The sequence below is a fragment of the Rhinatrema bivittatum genome, chromosome 2 (genome assembly GCF_901001135.1).
Source record: "Rhinatrema bivittatum chromosome 2, aRhiBiv1.1, whole genome shotgun sequence".
Classification (NCBI taxonomy): domain Eukaryota; kingdom Metazoa; phylum Chordata; class Amphibia; order Gymnophiona; family Rhinatrematidae; genus Rhinatrema; species Rhinatrema bivittatum.
Genome location: NC_042616.1, coordinates 526,829,308 through 526,843,729, shown reverse-complemented (window position 1 = coordinate 526,843,729; position 14,422 = coordinate 526,829,308). Strand labels below are relative to the sequence as shown.

Genomic DNA, 14,422 nt, shown 5'->3' with positions numbered 1-14,422 from the left:
TTGCCCAGAACGTGTGTTATTTTCAGGTTTCGTCTCTTGCACGGTCTCTGGGAGGAACGCAGATGGGGTGCTGATGAAGAAGCTGCATTGAGCCATTATTTTCAGGTCACAAAACCTCAGCATTGAGATGCGTCAAGCCGTGCCAGTTCTATCATTCCTTCCTTCCTCCCTTTGATGCTTTACACTGCTTTGCTGTAAGGACAGGAAAGGCTTTACAGACCTCCAAGCTGAGAGGCATTATAAAACTGTTTAAAATGCAGGAGGTTTATTTCAATGTACCAGCTCTGCACAGGGAAAACAAAGCTGCATTTGCAAATTTGGGCAAGTACCGTATTTTTCGCTCCATAAGACGCACTTTTTTTCCCCCAAAGGTGGGGGGAAAATGTATGTGCGTCTTATGGAGCGAATATAAAAAAAAAAACCAAACAAAAATCTAAACAAACACCCCCCCCCCCCGACTCCCCCAAGACCTGCCGACTTAATTTCCTACAACCCCCCCCCCCAAGACCTGACAAATTAATTTCCTGCAACCCCCCACCCTCCTGACCCCCCCCAAGACCTGCCAAACGTCCCTGGTGGTCCAGCGGGGGTCCGGGAATGATCTCCTGGGCGTGGGCCGTCGGCTGCCAGTAACAAAATGGCGCCGACGGCCCTATGCCCTCACTATGTCACTGAGACCGACCGCTGCTATTGGTCGGTCTCAGTGACATAGTGAGGGCATAGGGGCCGTCGGCGCCATTTTGTTTACTGGCAGCTGACGGCCCTATGCCCTCACTATGTCACTGAGACCGATCGCTGCTATTGGTCGGTCTCAGTGACATAGTGAGGGCATAGGGCCGTCGGCTGCCAGTAAACAAAATGGCGCCGACGGCCCTATGCCCTCACTATGTCACTGAGACCGACCAATAGCAGCGGTCGGTCTCAGTGACATAGTGAGGGCATAGGGCCGTCGGCGCCATTTTGTTTACTGGCAGCCGACGGCTCACGCCCAGGAGATCGTTCCCGGACCGCTCCTGGACCCCGCTGGACCACCAGGGACGTTTGGCAGGTCTTGGGGGGGTCAGGAGGGTGGGGGGGTTGCAGGAAATTAATTCGGCAGGTCTTGGGGGGGTCAGGAGGGTGGGGGGTTGCAGGAAATTAATTCGGCAGGTCTTGGGGGGGTCCAGGGGGGTGGAGGTTGTTAATTTAAGGGTTGGGATGGGGGGGGGGTGGTTTTGGGGGTTCCCACAGAAAGAAAAATTTTCTGATCTGGGGAGTGGACCGAAATGGCCCTCCCAGACCCGAAAACAAATGGGGAGAAAAAAAAAAACTATGCCCTCCCCTAATTTGCTCCATAAGACGCCCAGACGCAGAGCCGGTTTAGCACAAATTTTTTTTTTTTAAATTTTCCCCCTCTGAATCCTAGGTGCGTCTTATGGTCAGGTGCGTCTTATGGAGCGAAAAATACGGTAATTTTGGCAGCTACCCACAGTTAAAGAGCTTTGTTCAGAAAGCTGCATTAAGTTTGCAGAATTTCTGAATTGCTGCCTGGCTATGCACAACGCCAAGCTCACAGCAAAACCAACATGAAGATGCAAACTCAACACCAAAAACAGCCAGACTAGAAAATATACATAACCTTAAATAATCCAGTAAGCAGCTAAAACAAAGCCCGACTCCCCTCTTTTGTTTTTTTATTCAATACTTGAGAAATTATTGGTGCATCAAGTGACCCTTTGCTGAATAAAGTCAATGTGACAGAAAGCAGTCAATAGAAGTAGATCAGTGGCTCTCACCCAAGTTCTTTGGACTAACCCAAATAGTTGGGTTATCAAGATATCCACAATGAATATGCTTGAAATAAATTTGCATACATTAGAAGTGTGTGCAGGTATCTCATATGCATATTCACTATGGATATCCCGATAACCTGACTGGTTAGGTGTATCCCAAAGACTAGGATGAGAACCAGTGGACTACAGGATGTCATTGTCCTATGACATTCGTCAGCTTGGTAGGTTGTGCTACATTTTACTCCGGATATGGCCAACTCTACCCTCAAGAGCCACAAACTGGTTTGGTTTTCCGGCTATCCACAATAAATATGCACGAGATAGATTTGCATGTAGTGCCTGTGTTTTATGCAAATCTATCTAATTCATATTCATTGTGGATAGCCTGAAAACCAGACCAGTTTGTGGCTTTTGAGGATCAGAGATGGCCACCCCGTTTTACGAGGTCATCATAAGAACAGTCAAATGATGCTTTTGCACACGAGTCTGGGATCACATAAATCTTTTTCAGAAGTGAAATCTGAAAATATCAGGTGTGGGGAACCTTTGGGTCCTTATGGGCCACAAAGACTGTGAACTGGTTTGGGTTTTTCAGGATATTCTTAATGAATATGCATGAGCTGCTCTTAAATGTTAGAAAGTTTTTTTGATAAAAACGTGCAACTTCTCCCAGAACTCAGCCAGGTTTTGTAATGTCTGTTCTCTAAGGAGAGGAAAGAGGACTGAGTGTGGCTTGGAGGTTTTGAAATGTATACATGATATTAGAACATGGGGTGATCTCTACAAGAAAAGACATGTTGCTTCTCGCTAATGTTTAGTGCAGTTGCCAAATGGCTTTTTTTTTTTTTTTTTTTAAGGACCGGATGATCCAGGCCTGGTTTTATCAAATTGCACATATGGGACTTGTAGTTCTGTTTTTTTTTTTTTTTTTAAAGGACCAATTCAGTCTGTGCTGAAAAGAAAATGGGCTAATTAGCAACCCTACATTTTACATTCTATTGACTCAACAGCTTGGATTTCTCCATTTCTGCTTTATTTTCATGTTCAGTCTTCGGGGATTTCTTCCATTTTGCAGTGGGCAGGGCAAGTCTCAGTCACTGCTTTTCAGTAGATTATGCTGTTCTTTTCCGAGTCTGATGACCTAGAAGTTCCCGTCAGTACGGTTGATCAGAGCTGTAGTTTGAGGAGCTAGAGAAACGTCTGCTGATATATAGGGCAGCGGTACTATGTGGGACTAGGGCTAAGTCATAGAAAAAGCACACACCATTAAGGAGGGGGCATATAGTTTTCAGAAAACATAAAATATTAGAGAAATTAAAAATGCTATTATAGTATGATATTTTTTAATCACTGATGCCAATATGAACATGCCCATTTGGCAAATTGTTGGCAAACATTCAAAAATCGCTCACTGAAACTGGAATATAATTATGTGACGTGACAATTCACATCTTTAACAATATGGGGGCAATATTCAGCTGCTGGCTGGCTTGAAAAGGTAGCTGGATATACCCAACTTTATTTGGATAACTTTAGGGATGCTCCATGCCACAACCAGAAATAACTGGCTAAGTTATCCAGCGAACTTAACATAGGAGCATTCTGGGATGAAGTCATCTGGCTAAATTTTAGCAGAATAATGAGTTATTCAGCTAACATTTAGCTAGATAAAGTGCCCCAAATATTCAAAAAACGCAGCATTAGCTGGATAACTCACAAGTTATCCAGCTAAATGCCTCTGAATATGCACCCTGTGTATTCTTGATATAAAAATAATCAGAGAATTCATAATGCTTACCATCAAACATCCAACCATGAGTGTATGTGTACTGTGGAAGGGCAGGTTGTGGGAGAAACAATTCATTAGTTAGGGAAAACCAGTCAATAAAAGAACAGTGAGAGTACAATCTATGGAAAGAGGAAGCACTTTTAATTTTCCCTATGCAATGAAATGACTGTTACACTCTTTGCTCCTGACTGCTGTGAAAGCAGCTGATTCAGTCACAGTAAAAGCATCTGACTGGCCAAGGATGGATTACTGCACATTGCTAATCCCATTCCAGAGCAGTGCATGCTCTGAAAACAAATGTGTTTACTTTTAGTTTGTCAATAAAGGATTTTATTACAATGGCTATCTAATTTATGCAACATGGCATGTAAGTCTATGCACATATTGATATACACATAGACAAAGGCAATAAATGATATATTAATTGGTATAGTTTGGTGGGTAGAAGGATGCAGAGGGGGCCTGCTTCAGCACTGGCACTTGGAGAACTGAGTTAGAGGGGGGGGGGGCACTGTCCCCATTCATCTCCCAGAACTACATCTATGGATAGATCTTTCTATTTTAGTCTGTAACTATTTACACACCCGTGCACACACACACACAGTATATAGGTACCTTAAGATGCTCATCCACAACAGTGGTGACTTCTCCTGCCATGGATTCTAATGTATCCTGAATTGGATTGGGTAATGCGCCGTTCTCTCCAGCCCATGCAGTTCCACCAAGATGGTATAAATTTGGTAATAGCTGTGAGACGGACACACTTTAGTAAGACAGCATTTCATCTGCTTAAAAGCTCAGAAAACAAGTTGAGAATTTAAATATTTAGTAATTATAAGATAAGTTAGTTATTGTACTATATTGCATCAATGCCGCTCCATAGATGCAAGCTTTCTTTGCAGATAAGATTGGTGAGACAGTTGCACATTACTGAGTAAGACTTACTGTTTTAGAATTCTTAGCATCACGCATGAGTCTTTCTGCCAATTTCACATCTTCCAAGATGGCTTCCACACCACAATTTCTCAAGGAATTGAGGTGATCTTGAACTTTGACACATATTCTGTCGATCATCTATCAGGAATAAATGAAAAGAATGCAGGGGTTGTAACAGGCATGTTTAGGATATAAAGATACATCTAGTCTACAGTGATGCTAAAGACAGGAAGGAAACAAGACAGACAGAGGAGGGGAAGAAAAAGTCATAAGAGTAGGAGAGAGGCAGAGGGCAGGGGTGTCATTCGGTGTTTCTTGATATACACATACTAGCTCCAGAAGTTGCTGGGTGGACATTAGTGCTCCTTAACTGTGCATAAATGCAATCAATGCTAAGTCAAAATAAAAAGACAGAGTGGCGTTGGCTAGCATGCTGGTGACACAACCTGCAGAGAAGGCTCACTGGTATCACCACCTGGCAATTTCTGGGACTATCATTTACCAGAAAACTCAAAGTGTGAATTCCACCCATCCTCTGGCACCCTCTAAGGTGGTAATTTTCAAAGGAAAACGTAAACATAACATTCTATCAATTTTCCAAAGCTCATTTACCCGTGTTAAATGCTTTTAATGTGGGTAAAACCTATTGACAAGTCAACAGCATATATTGTAGCATTTTCAAAAGCCTTTTGAAAATTGCAAACAATGAGGTTCATATTCAAGAGCATTTAGCTGGATAACAGAAGTTAGCCGGCTAAATGAATATTTGGGTACATATCCAACTAAATTCTAGCCGGCTATTTTGCTGGATATTTTTTATTTTATTTTATTTAGATTTTCATATTCCGCTTTTCACACTTTTTTCAGCACTTCAAAGTGGATTACATTCAGGTACTCTAGGTATTTCCCTATCCCCAGAGAACTTACAATGTAAGTTGTACCTGAGGCAATGGAGGGTAAGTGATTTGCTCAAGGTCACAAGGAGCGACAGTGGGACTCATGGGCATATGGGGGTGTAAGTGGGAGGAGTTGATTTAGCCATCTAACTTCAAAATTCAGATTTTTCCAGAGGACTTAGCCGGCTAAGTCTGGCCAGGTTTAAAACTGCCCTAAAGTTAGCCAGCTGTAGTTGTAGTAATTAGATATTGCAGTTGCACTATTGAATATACCTCCAAAGTTATCCGGCTAACTTTGCTATCTGGATTGTGTCTGAATACGGACCTCATGCTATGATATTGCATTGTCAATTAGGTTTTACCTGCATTAAGTGTACTTAAGGTGGGTAAATGTACTTTGAAATTGCTACAATAGTATGTCACATTTATATTTTTCTTTGAAAATTATCCTGTAATTAAGTATCAGGGTGAGCACAAAACAAATGTTTCCAGAAATATTCATTCCTCCTCACAGTACACTCATTATAGAAAAATAAAGGAAACCTAGGAATAAAATTCACTTAATCTTGTGAGAAACAATCTTCTTGCATATGGCTGATGCAGCAACAGTACAGCAACTAATTTTACACTGAGATATTCAAGCCAGCTGATTACCCTGGGGTTGCAATACATTTCTCTTTAATGTTTCCTTTGCACTTGCGAATCTGGGTTATTGAATTTTCCATGGTCTATTCCCTATAGCCACAATCACACACTGGTGAAGATCTTAGCTTCCATTTATGCTCAAGGTAATCACATACATTATAACTGTTACCTATATGGTTTAGAAATGACCATAGCTAACAAGGAGCATCAAAAACCAGGGATCATCCGTGATAGGTCTTCCACAAGATGTTTCTTTACAAATTCCTGCAATCTCTATTCATTTTCAATGCTTCATCAATGCTAAAATTGCTTTGTTAGAAGTCCAGAATGGATTGCATCACTTTACATGTTGAGAAGGAATATTGGTAAGATCTTGATGGATTGGAAGATTGTCATCAGCTCCAATCTGCTGATATTCCCGGAGGATGGAAGCATTGTGGCAGTTAGATGAAGAATCAATATTTGCCAGCACTGACAGCCAGGAGTAGATTTAAGTGTTCCCAAAATATATCACATCAACAAGTCAAGTGTGGCTACTTTTGGCTCATACTGGTGAGTAGTATTTAGCTACTGGGTACAGAAGGGTCATTGCTGATGTCCATAGTGCTGGTGCAGATACTGCCTATTTACAGATCAGATTAACTCTTGACTTCATCTTACCAGATGCCCTCTTTAACTGAGGAAGAGTCTAGGTTCTATTTTAAGAACTCTAATTGTACTCGTGCCATAACTTATTATTGTTACATACAGATTGATCCCCGATTGGGGGCGGAATGACTGGTGTGCCTACCCATGTAGCCAAAACAGTGCCTGCTGTCACTTCTGATATTTGGGGGTAAACTGAGAAAGGAAGACAACGGATAAGGGGAATAATACGGTATTAATGTTTGTGGGGCTGTAGTTCTCAGAACAAACTTTGTGGGAGCTTTGATATTATAACATCTGTGTTCAGTTCTCTGTATTTAAGGGAGGAAATTACCAGATTTAGGGCTGCCCTAGAGGCGGGTTAAAATAAATATTCAGAACCAAGATATAACACCATTCCTGGCACACGGGTCTCTAAACAAGGAGGGAAGTCTGCCTTACTGTAGGCTCAAGGAGAACTCAAGAGTAGGTATCACAGATGTCCTATTCTCCTACAAACATTTTACACTACACTTGTAATAATGCAAGAAATACCAATGGGGGCAGCCGGAATACAGATTAAATTCATAACTAGGCTTTCTTTAGCAAGAATACTGGAAAAGATGACGTATCCAAAGGAGATATAATTCTGCTAGGCAACTCCCATAGTAAGGGGTGTGCAGTTGGGAATAAAAACATGGGGAGAGGGAAGTTATTTGCCTTCCAGGTGCTAACCCTCCAGGAATGGGCAGAGGTTAACTGGAGAAACATAAGGGAGGTGAAATGGATCTCATTGTGTACTTAAGAACAAATGACCTGACTAATGATGAGTTATTAAAAATTCAAAGAGAGTTTGAGTTAGGGAGTGGTCTTGAACTGGAGGCTAAACCTGTGACCTTCTGAAAATGCTACCTGCACACAACAGGGAAGTAGGAGGAATTGTCCTTGCCAGGAACCTCAATTCATGGTTGCAAGACTGGTACAAGGAAATGTGATTTTTGGGATATTGATGACTGAAGACACACCCGGAAGGATAAGGATCTATAACAGAAAGGATGATTTACATCTATCCAGAAAAGGTACCACTAGTCTTATAACATCAAGTCCTACTTAGCCCATCACTGAAACTAAACATAGCAGAGCTACAAACTGCTCTGCTCCCAAAAACAAAAGCAGCTGAGGCATAAAGAATAATAATGAAGAGGTAAAAGTTTAAAATCAAACTATGCAGTAAAATGCAATCAGGAGGGATAGCTAATAAAATAGTAACATAGTAAATAATGGCAGACAGAAAGCAAAATGGTCCATCCAGTCTGCCCAGTGCCATTTAGTGGTGTACAGCCACTCAATGCGGGTTACCCCAATGTTTTCCTGAAAGCACCCAGCACTAGTTAACCTAAATTAATAAGAGAACAAAAGTACTATAAAAAGAGAGGGTGACAGATCTTCATCTTGGAGAGGTATGTCTAAATACTCCAAGTCTTGTTAACCAAATCAAACTGGCCCTGACCTTGGCCAATGTGGAAGACGTGAACTTGGATGTGGCTACAATCGCAGATTTTTTTTTTGATGTGATGGAAATCAGAACTGGGATGGGGCCATTCCAGACTACAATCTCTTCAGAAGAGACAAAATAGAGGAAAGGGTGTTGGGAAGGAGTAACTCTTTATATTAGGTACAAATAGAAGACACTAAAAGTAAAGGGAGAGCAGGAAGAAGCTGAATTACCATGGGTTGCCCTGGGGAAACCTATTTCTAAATATGTGGGAGCAATATACAGACCTCCAGCACAGGGAAGAGTGATGGATTCAGACATGATTCGAGAGGTCATTGGGATGACATGCATGAGTGTTGCTTGTTTAGAAGCAACTTATCTATGAGATATGAATGGCAGCCTAGCTGCAGCAGGGAGCAGCAAGACCGCAAGCTATCAAAGGGAAGATGAAAAAGATCAAAAGGGTTCTCTATGAAGATAGCAGAGATGGCAAGAACAAAGACATTCATACATAATAAATAAAACCCCAGGCAAAATTATCAGGAAAAACAAAGGGGAGGTAGGGAACACAGTTAGCTAAGCAAATGCCCAAACAGAAGAGAAACTGCCTATTTGATAAAGAGTACAAATCATCTTTAGATATTTATTTATTTATTTAAAAACTTTTATATACCGGTATTAGTATGCATACATCATACCGGTTTACAATGTAACTTTAAAGGTAGAAATTACAATGAACAGGGAGGGCGAACAAGGAGGAGTATACAAAGAGCAGGAGGTGGAGGAATTAAAGCAATAAATAAAAACTGCAACGGACTATTTACGGGAATATACAAGGCGTAGGCAAGATACTTGCAATGGGGGATACTTGCAATGGGGGATACTTGCAATGGGGGAGACAAAAAGCCAAAAAAGGAATAATGAAGATAAAGGGAGAAAGTGGGGTTAGCAGGGAGGAGGATCAGCAGAAGGCAGAAATCTTAAACGAGTTCTATTCTCCGTATTTACACAGGGCCTCCTTTACAAAGGCTTTTATCCCTGTTCTCTGTCTATGGGGAAAAAAAGCTTAGTAAATCAGGCCCTACGGGAGGAAATGGGGGCCCTGAAAATGGGGACAAAAGTGACGAAGTACTTACACAAATGAGCGTAAACAAGGCCCTGGGAGCAGATGGCGGAGCACCCAGATTCCGGGAGACTGGAGGACAACGGGTGTTTCACACCACAAAGGTAAGAGCAAGGAGGAGGTGGGCAATTACACGATTAGAAAATATCATACGATATTTTCATCCGTCAAAAAAAGATGCACATCCCTAGAAATAAATAACCATCTGCTTAGAATGATGGAGTGCCAAAAAGGGAGACCATATTGATTTGCACAAAGCTATGGTATAGCTGTGTTGTTCCTAGGAAGGGGAGGCAGGTTCAACCAGCATGAAGCATTGGCAAGAATTTAGTGTACTCTTATATATGATGGGAGGTAGCAGATTGCCTAGCTTGGGCAGTGGGGTGAATTTGGCTTTAGTCCCCAGTGAACCACAAAAAGATGAGGAGTAACTTCCTACACAAGATCAAGCTTGTGTGGCTGATACCTAGGAGATCTCCTTTAGTGCAGAGGGGTGGGAATAAAGGCAGAGGAACAGTGATGACCAGAGAGTATAACAGACAGGGATGAATGGATAGTCCCAAAATCATTAGTGGTCTCTGGGGTGGGCTGTTAGTGAGCTTATGTTTGCAATTAACCAAAAACTGTAAAGCACCTTTAAAGCATTCGCAACAGGTACATAAACACAATTAGCGTACTATCTCTGAGCTGCAGCATGCATATGTGCTTTTCAGATGAGGACTGATAAAATGATCTTAGATTTGCAGATTACTTCTACTGAATTAAGATTATAAATAAAATATTCAAATTGCAGCAAAATAAGACACAATGCCCTACACAGAGATACAACTCAGGCGGTGGAGGAAGCCTTACCTATGCAAATAAATATAGTTTTCATTTTTTTAACAGGAAATGTAAACATCCTGTTTGGCCTCATCATAATGTATTGTATCCCCAATGGGGGTCAAGTGGGAAGACATCAATACCACGGCCCTCCTCATATAGTACTGGAAAGTGGTGGCCTCCTATCTCTTACTTTTTGTGACCTATGTGGTCCTGAAAGTTTATGAGAAATGCCATGCTCGGTCAGACAAGGTCCATGGAGACCAGAATCCAGTCCAGGTTGCAAGTACCCCGAAAGATCACAAAACGTAGATCTATTTCTTGTTACTAATTTTCAGGGATAGCTATGGCTTCCCCTAGTCTCCCTGACTATTAATGGACTTTTCTTCCAGTAACTTGTCCAAATCTCTGATAAACTCCACTATGCTACTCACATCTGGCAACAGATTCCACAACTTGATTATGTGCTGAATGAAAAAGTACATAAGAACATAAGACATGACATACTGGGTCAGAGCAAGGGTCTATCGAGCCCAGCATCCTGTTTATAACAGTGGCCAATCCAAGTCGCAAGTACCCAAACATTAAATAGATCCCAGCTACTATTCCTTATTAATTAATAGCAGTTTTTGGACTTTGCCTCTAGGACATATTCAAACCTTTTTTACACCCAGTTACACCAACTGCTGTAACCACATCCTCTGGCAATAAATTCCACAGCTTAATTATACATTCAGTGAAAAAGAATTTCCCCAATTTGTTTTAAATGAGCTACTTGCTAACTTCATGGAGTGTCCCCTAGTCCTTTTATTGTCTGAGAGAGTAAATAACCGATTTACATTTAACTGTTTAAATCCCTTCATGATTTTGTAGACCTCTATCATATCCCCCCCTCAGTTGTCTCTTCTTCAAGCTGAACAGCCCTAACCTCTTTGGCCTTTCCTCATAGGGGAGCCGTTCCATCCCCTTTATCATTTTGGTCACCCTTCTCTGTACTTTATCTAGTGCAACTAGATGCGGGACCAGAATTGCACATAGTGTTCAAGGTGCGGTCTCAACATGGAGAGATACAGAGGTATTACATCCACTGTTTTATTTGCTATTCCCTTCCTAATAATTCCTAACATTGTTTGCTTTTTTTGACTGCCTCAGCACACTGAACAGACAATTTCAATGTAGTATCCACAAGAACAGCTAGATCTTTTTCCTGGGTGGTAACGCCTGAGATAGAACCTAATATTGTATAACTATAGCAAGGGTTATTTTTCGCTATATGCATCACCTTGCACTTGTCCACATTAAATTTCATCTGCCATCTGAAAGCCCAAACTTCCAGTCTCGCAAGATCATCCTGCAATTCATCACAATTCACGAGATTTAACTACTCTGCATAATTTTGTGTCATCCGCAAATTTGATCCACCTCACTTGTCTTACCCCTTTCCAGATCATTTATAAATATATAAAAAGCACTGGTCCAAGTACAGATCCCTGAACACTCTGCTTACCTTTTTCTATTGTGTAAACAGATCATTTAATCCTATTCTGTTTCCTGTCTTTTAACCAGTTTGCAATCCACAAAATGGATTCACCTCTTAATCCCATGACTTTTTAGTTTTTTTAGAAGCCTCTCATGAGGGACTTTGTTGAACATCTTCTGTAAATCCAAATATACCACATATACTGGTTCACCTTTGTCCACGTTATTCACCCACTTCAAAAATGTAGGAGATTTGTGAAGCAAGACTTCCCTTGGGTAAATCCATGCTGGCTGTGTCCCATTAAACCATGTCTATCTAAATGTTTTGTGATTTTATTCTTTGTAACAGTTTCTAACGATTTTTCCCGGCTCACCCCTGGCTAGTCAGGCTCACCAGTTTAGTTTCCCGGATCACCCCTGGAGCCCTTTTTTAAATATCGGGGTGATATTGGCCATCTTCCAATCTTCAGGTACAATGAATGATTTTAATGATAGGTTACAAATTAATTGAAATAGGTCTGAAATTTCATTTATTAGTTGTTTCAGAACCCTGGGTGTATACCATCTGGTCCAGGTGATTTACTACTCTTCAGTTTGTCAATCTGGCCTACCACATCTTCCAGGTTTATCGTGATTTGATTCACTTCAAAGTAGTCTTCGAAACAGGTATTTCCCCAACATCCTCTTTAGTAAATACCAAGCAAAGAATTTGTTTAGTCTTTCTGTGATGGCCTTATCTTCCCTAGGTGCCCCTTTAAACCCTTGATCATCTAATGGTCCAACAGACTCCCTCAAAGGTTTTCTGCTTTGGATATAGTTAATAAAGTTTTATATGAGTTTTTGCCTCTACAGTCTGTTATGCCTGTCAGTCTCAGATGGCTGCGACTGTGTGTACTTCTTGTACCACTCTCCTGCCCTCCTCCGGTCTGCTCGCGGCGCGGGCCAGTCTATACCGCCACGTTCCCTAGGACTCCTCATGGCGGCATGGACGCTGCTACCACCCTCTACGACTTCAGGCCTTCCTAGGTGCGCACACGTCACCAGCCCCGCCTTTGAAGCTTCTTTGGCGGGGAACCATGGGGGGCATCCCTGTTTGATGATGTCACGGGACTGCTGTATTTAAGTTCCACCTTTGCCCCCAGCTAGCCAACTTGGCAACAAGTTCCGGACGCGTCTGCAACTCCTGCCTTCGTGTTCCTGAGACTACGCTGCCTAGCCTTTGCTCCTGGACCCTGTCTGGCACCCACTCCTCGGGGGTCAGTGTGTGCTCCTATGGGGACTTGCTCCCCTGGCCTACCCCACTCCTTGGGCTGGCTCTGCGCCTCCTGTGTTCTATCCTGCAAGGCTTTCTACTGCGCGAATTCTCCCTGGAACACCGCGGCAACCTGTGAGTTTCTACGACAGGGCTTCCCGTTCCTCGGGCTTAGCCTGTGTTCTACATAAAGACTGTCTGCACCTCCCCACTCCTCGGGGCCATGCCTACAAGTATCAAGAGAATCTCAGAGCTTCCCCCGCTCCTCGGGGTTGTGTCTACTCTAGATTGCCGGCATTTCCCCGCTCTCTGGGACACTGCCTACATCTGCAGCAGAGATCTGCTGGCTTGGCTTTCCTTCCCTGCGGGTTGGCCTGCATGTTTGCATCAACGCTCTCTACGCTGCACAAGTTCCGCCCTTCAGGGCTGCCTTCCCGGGGAACCTCCTGTACAGCTAGTCTTGCACCTTCCACTCAGTGGTTTGTCTAGCGCCTACTCCGTTCAGGGTCTCAGCCCAGGTACTGTCTCCAGCCAGGCATCCTACTGGGGTAACCTCCTGATCCGTGGGGACCTCGTCATCACTGTGTCCAGAGCTCCTGCTGTGCCTATACCTTGCCTCCCAACGGTGCGGACCTTTGGGCTCCTCCCCACAGGTAGCAACATCTTGCATCTCGGGCCAAGGGTCCACACACCCACAAATCATAACACAGTCAAATTATTTTCAAATTCTCTCTTATCCTGTCTTATGAATATCTTAAATTTAACCGGTCAATGCTAATGCTTTATCCTATTTTCTTCTGATGGATCCTACTTCCAATTTTTGAATGAAGATCTGTTGGCTAAAATAGCCTCTTTCATCTCACTTTTTAGCCATGCCAGCAAACGTTTGACCTTCCTTCCACCTTTGTTAATGCGTAGAATTCATCTGGACTGCACTTCTAGATTCTTTTTTTTAAACAATGTCCACGCCTGTTGCACACTCTTAACCTTTGTAGCTGTACCTTTCAGGTTTTTTTTTTACCTATTTTTCCCATTTTATCAAGCTTCCTTTTTGAACGTTTAGTGCTAGAGCCATGGATTTACTTATTGTCCTCCCTTCCAATCATTACTTCAAATTCGATCATATTATGATCACTATTGCCAAGCGGCCCCACCACCGTTACCTCTCACCCATATCCTGCACCCACTGAGAAGTAGATCTAAAATTGCTCCCTCTCTCGACAGTTCCTGAACCAATTGCTCCATAAAAATGTCATTAATTGGATCCATGGAAATTTATCTCTCTAGCATATCCTGATGTTTCACTTACCCAGTCAATATTGGGTAATTGAAATCTCCCATTATTACTGCACTACCAATTTGGTTAGCTTCCCTAATTTCTCTTAGCATTTTGCTGTCAGTTTCATTTTGGCCAGGTGGATGGTAGTATACTCCTGTCACTATACTCTGCCCCCAACACACAAGGGATTGCTACCCATAAAGATTTGATTTTGCATTTAGTCTCTTACAGATCTTTATCCAGTTGGACTCTGTGCCATCCCGGACATAAAGCGCCACCCCGCTACCAAGTTGCTCCTCTCATGTGATCT

The 14,422-nt window shown here is 42.4% G+C and overlaps 1 protein-coding gene across 2 annotated transcripts in view; it reads right to left on the bottom strand.

Annotated features, from left to right (window-relative positions):
* CARMIL1 (capping protein regulator and myosin 1 linker 1) overlaps positions 1-14,422 on the bottom strand; it is a 511,281-nt gene that overhangs the window by 102,859 nt on the left and 394,000 nt on the right. For both annotated transcript variants that reach the window (XM_029590792.1, XM_029590793.1), the window contains exons 25-26: positions 4,507-4,635; positions 4,177-4,308 (exon numbers count right to left, since the gene is read on the bottom strand). In XM_029590792.1, the coding sequence (XP_029446652.1) occupies positions 4,177-4,308; positions 4,507-4,635 (261 nt within the window). The remainder of the gene's footprint in view (positions 1-4,176; positions 4,309-4,506; positions 4,636-14,422) is intronic.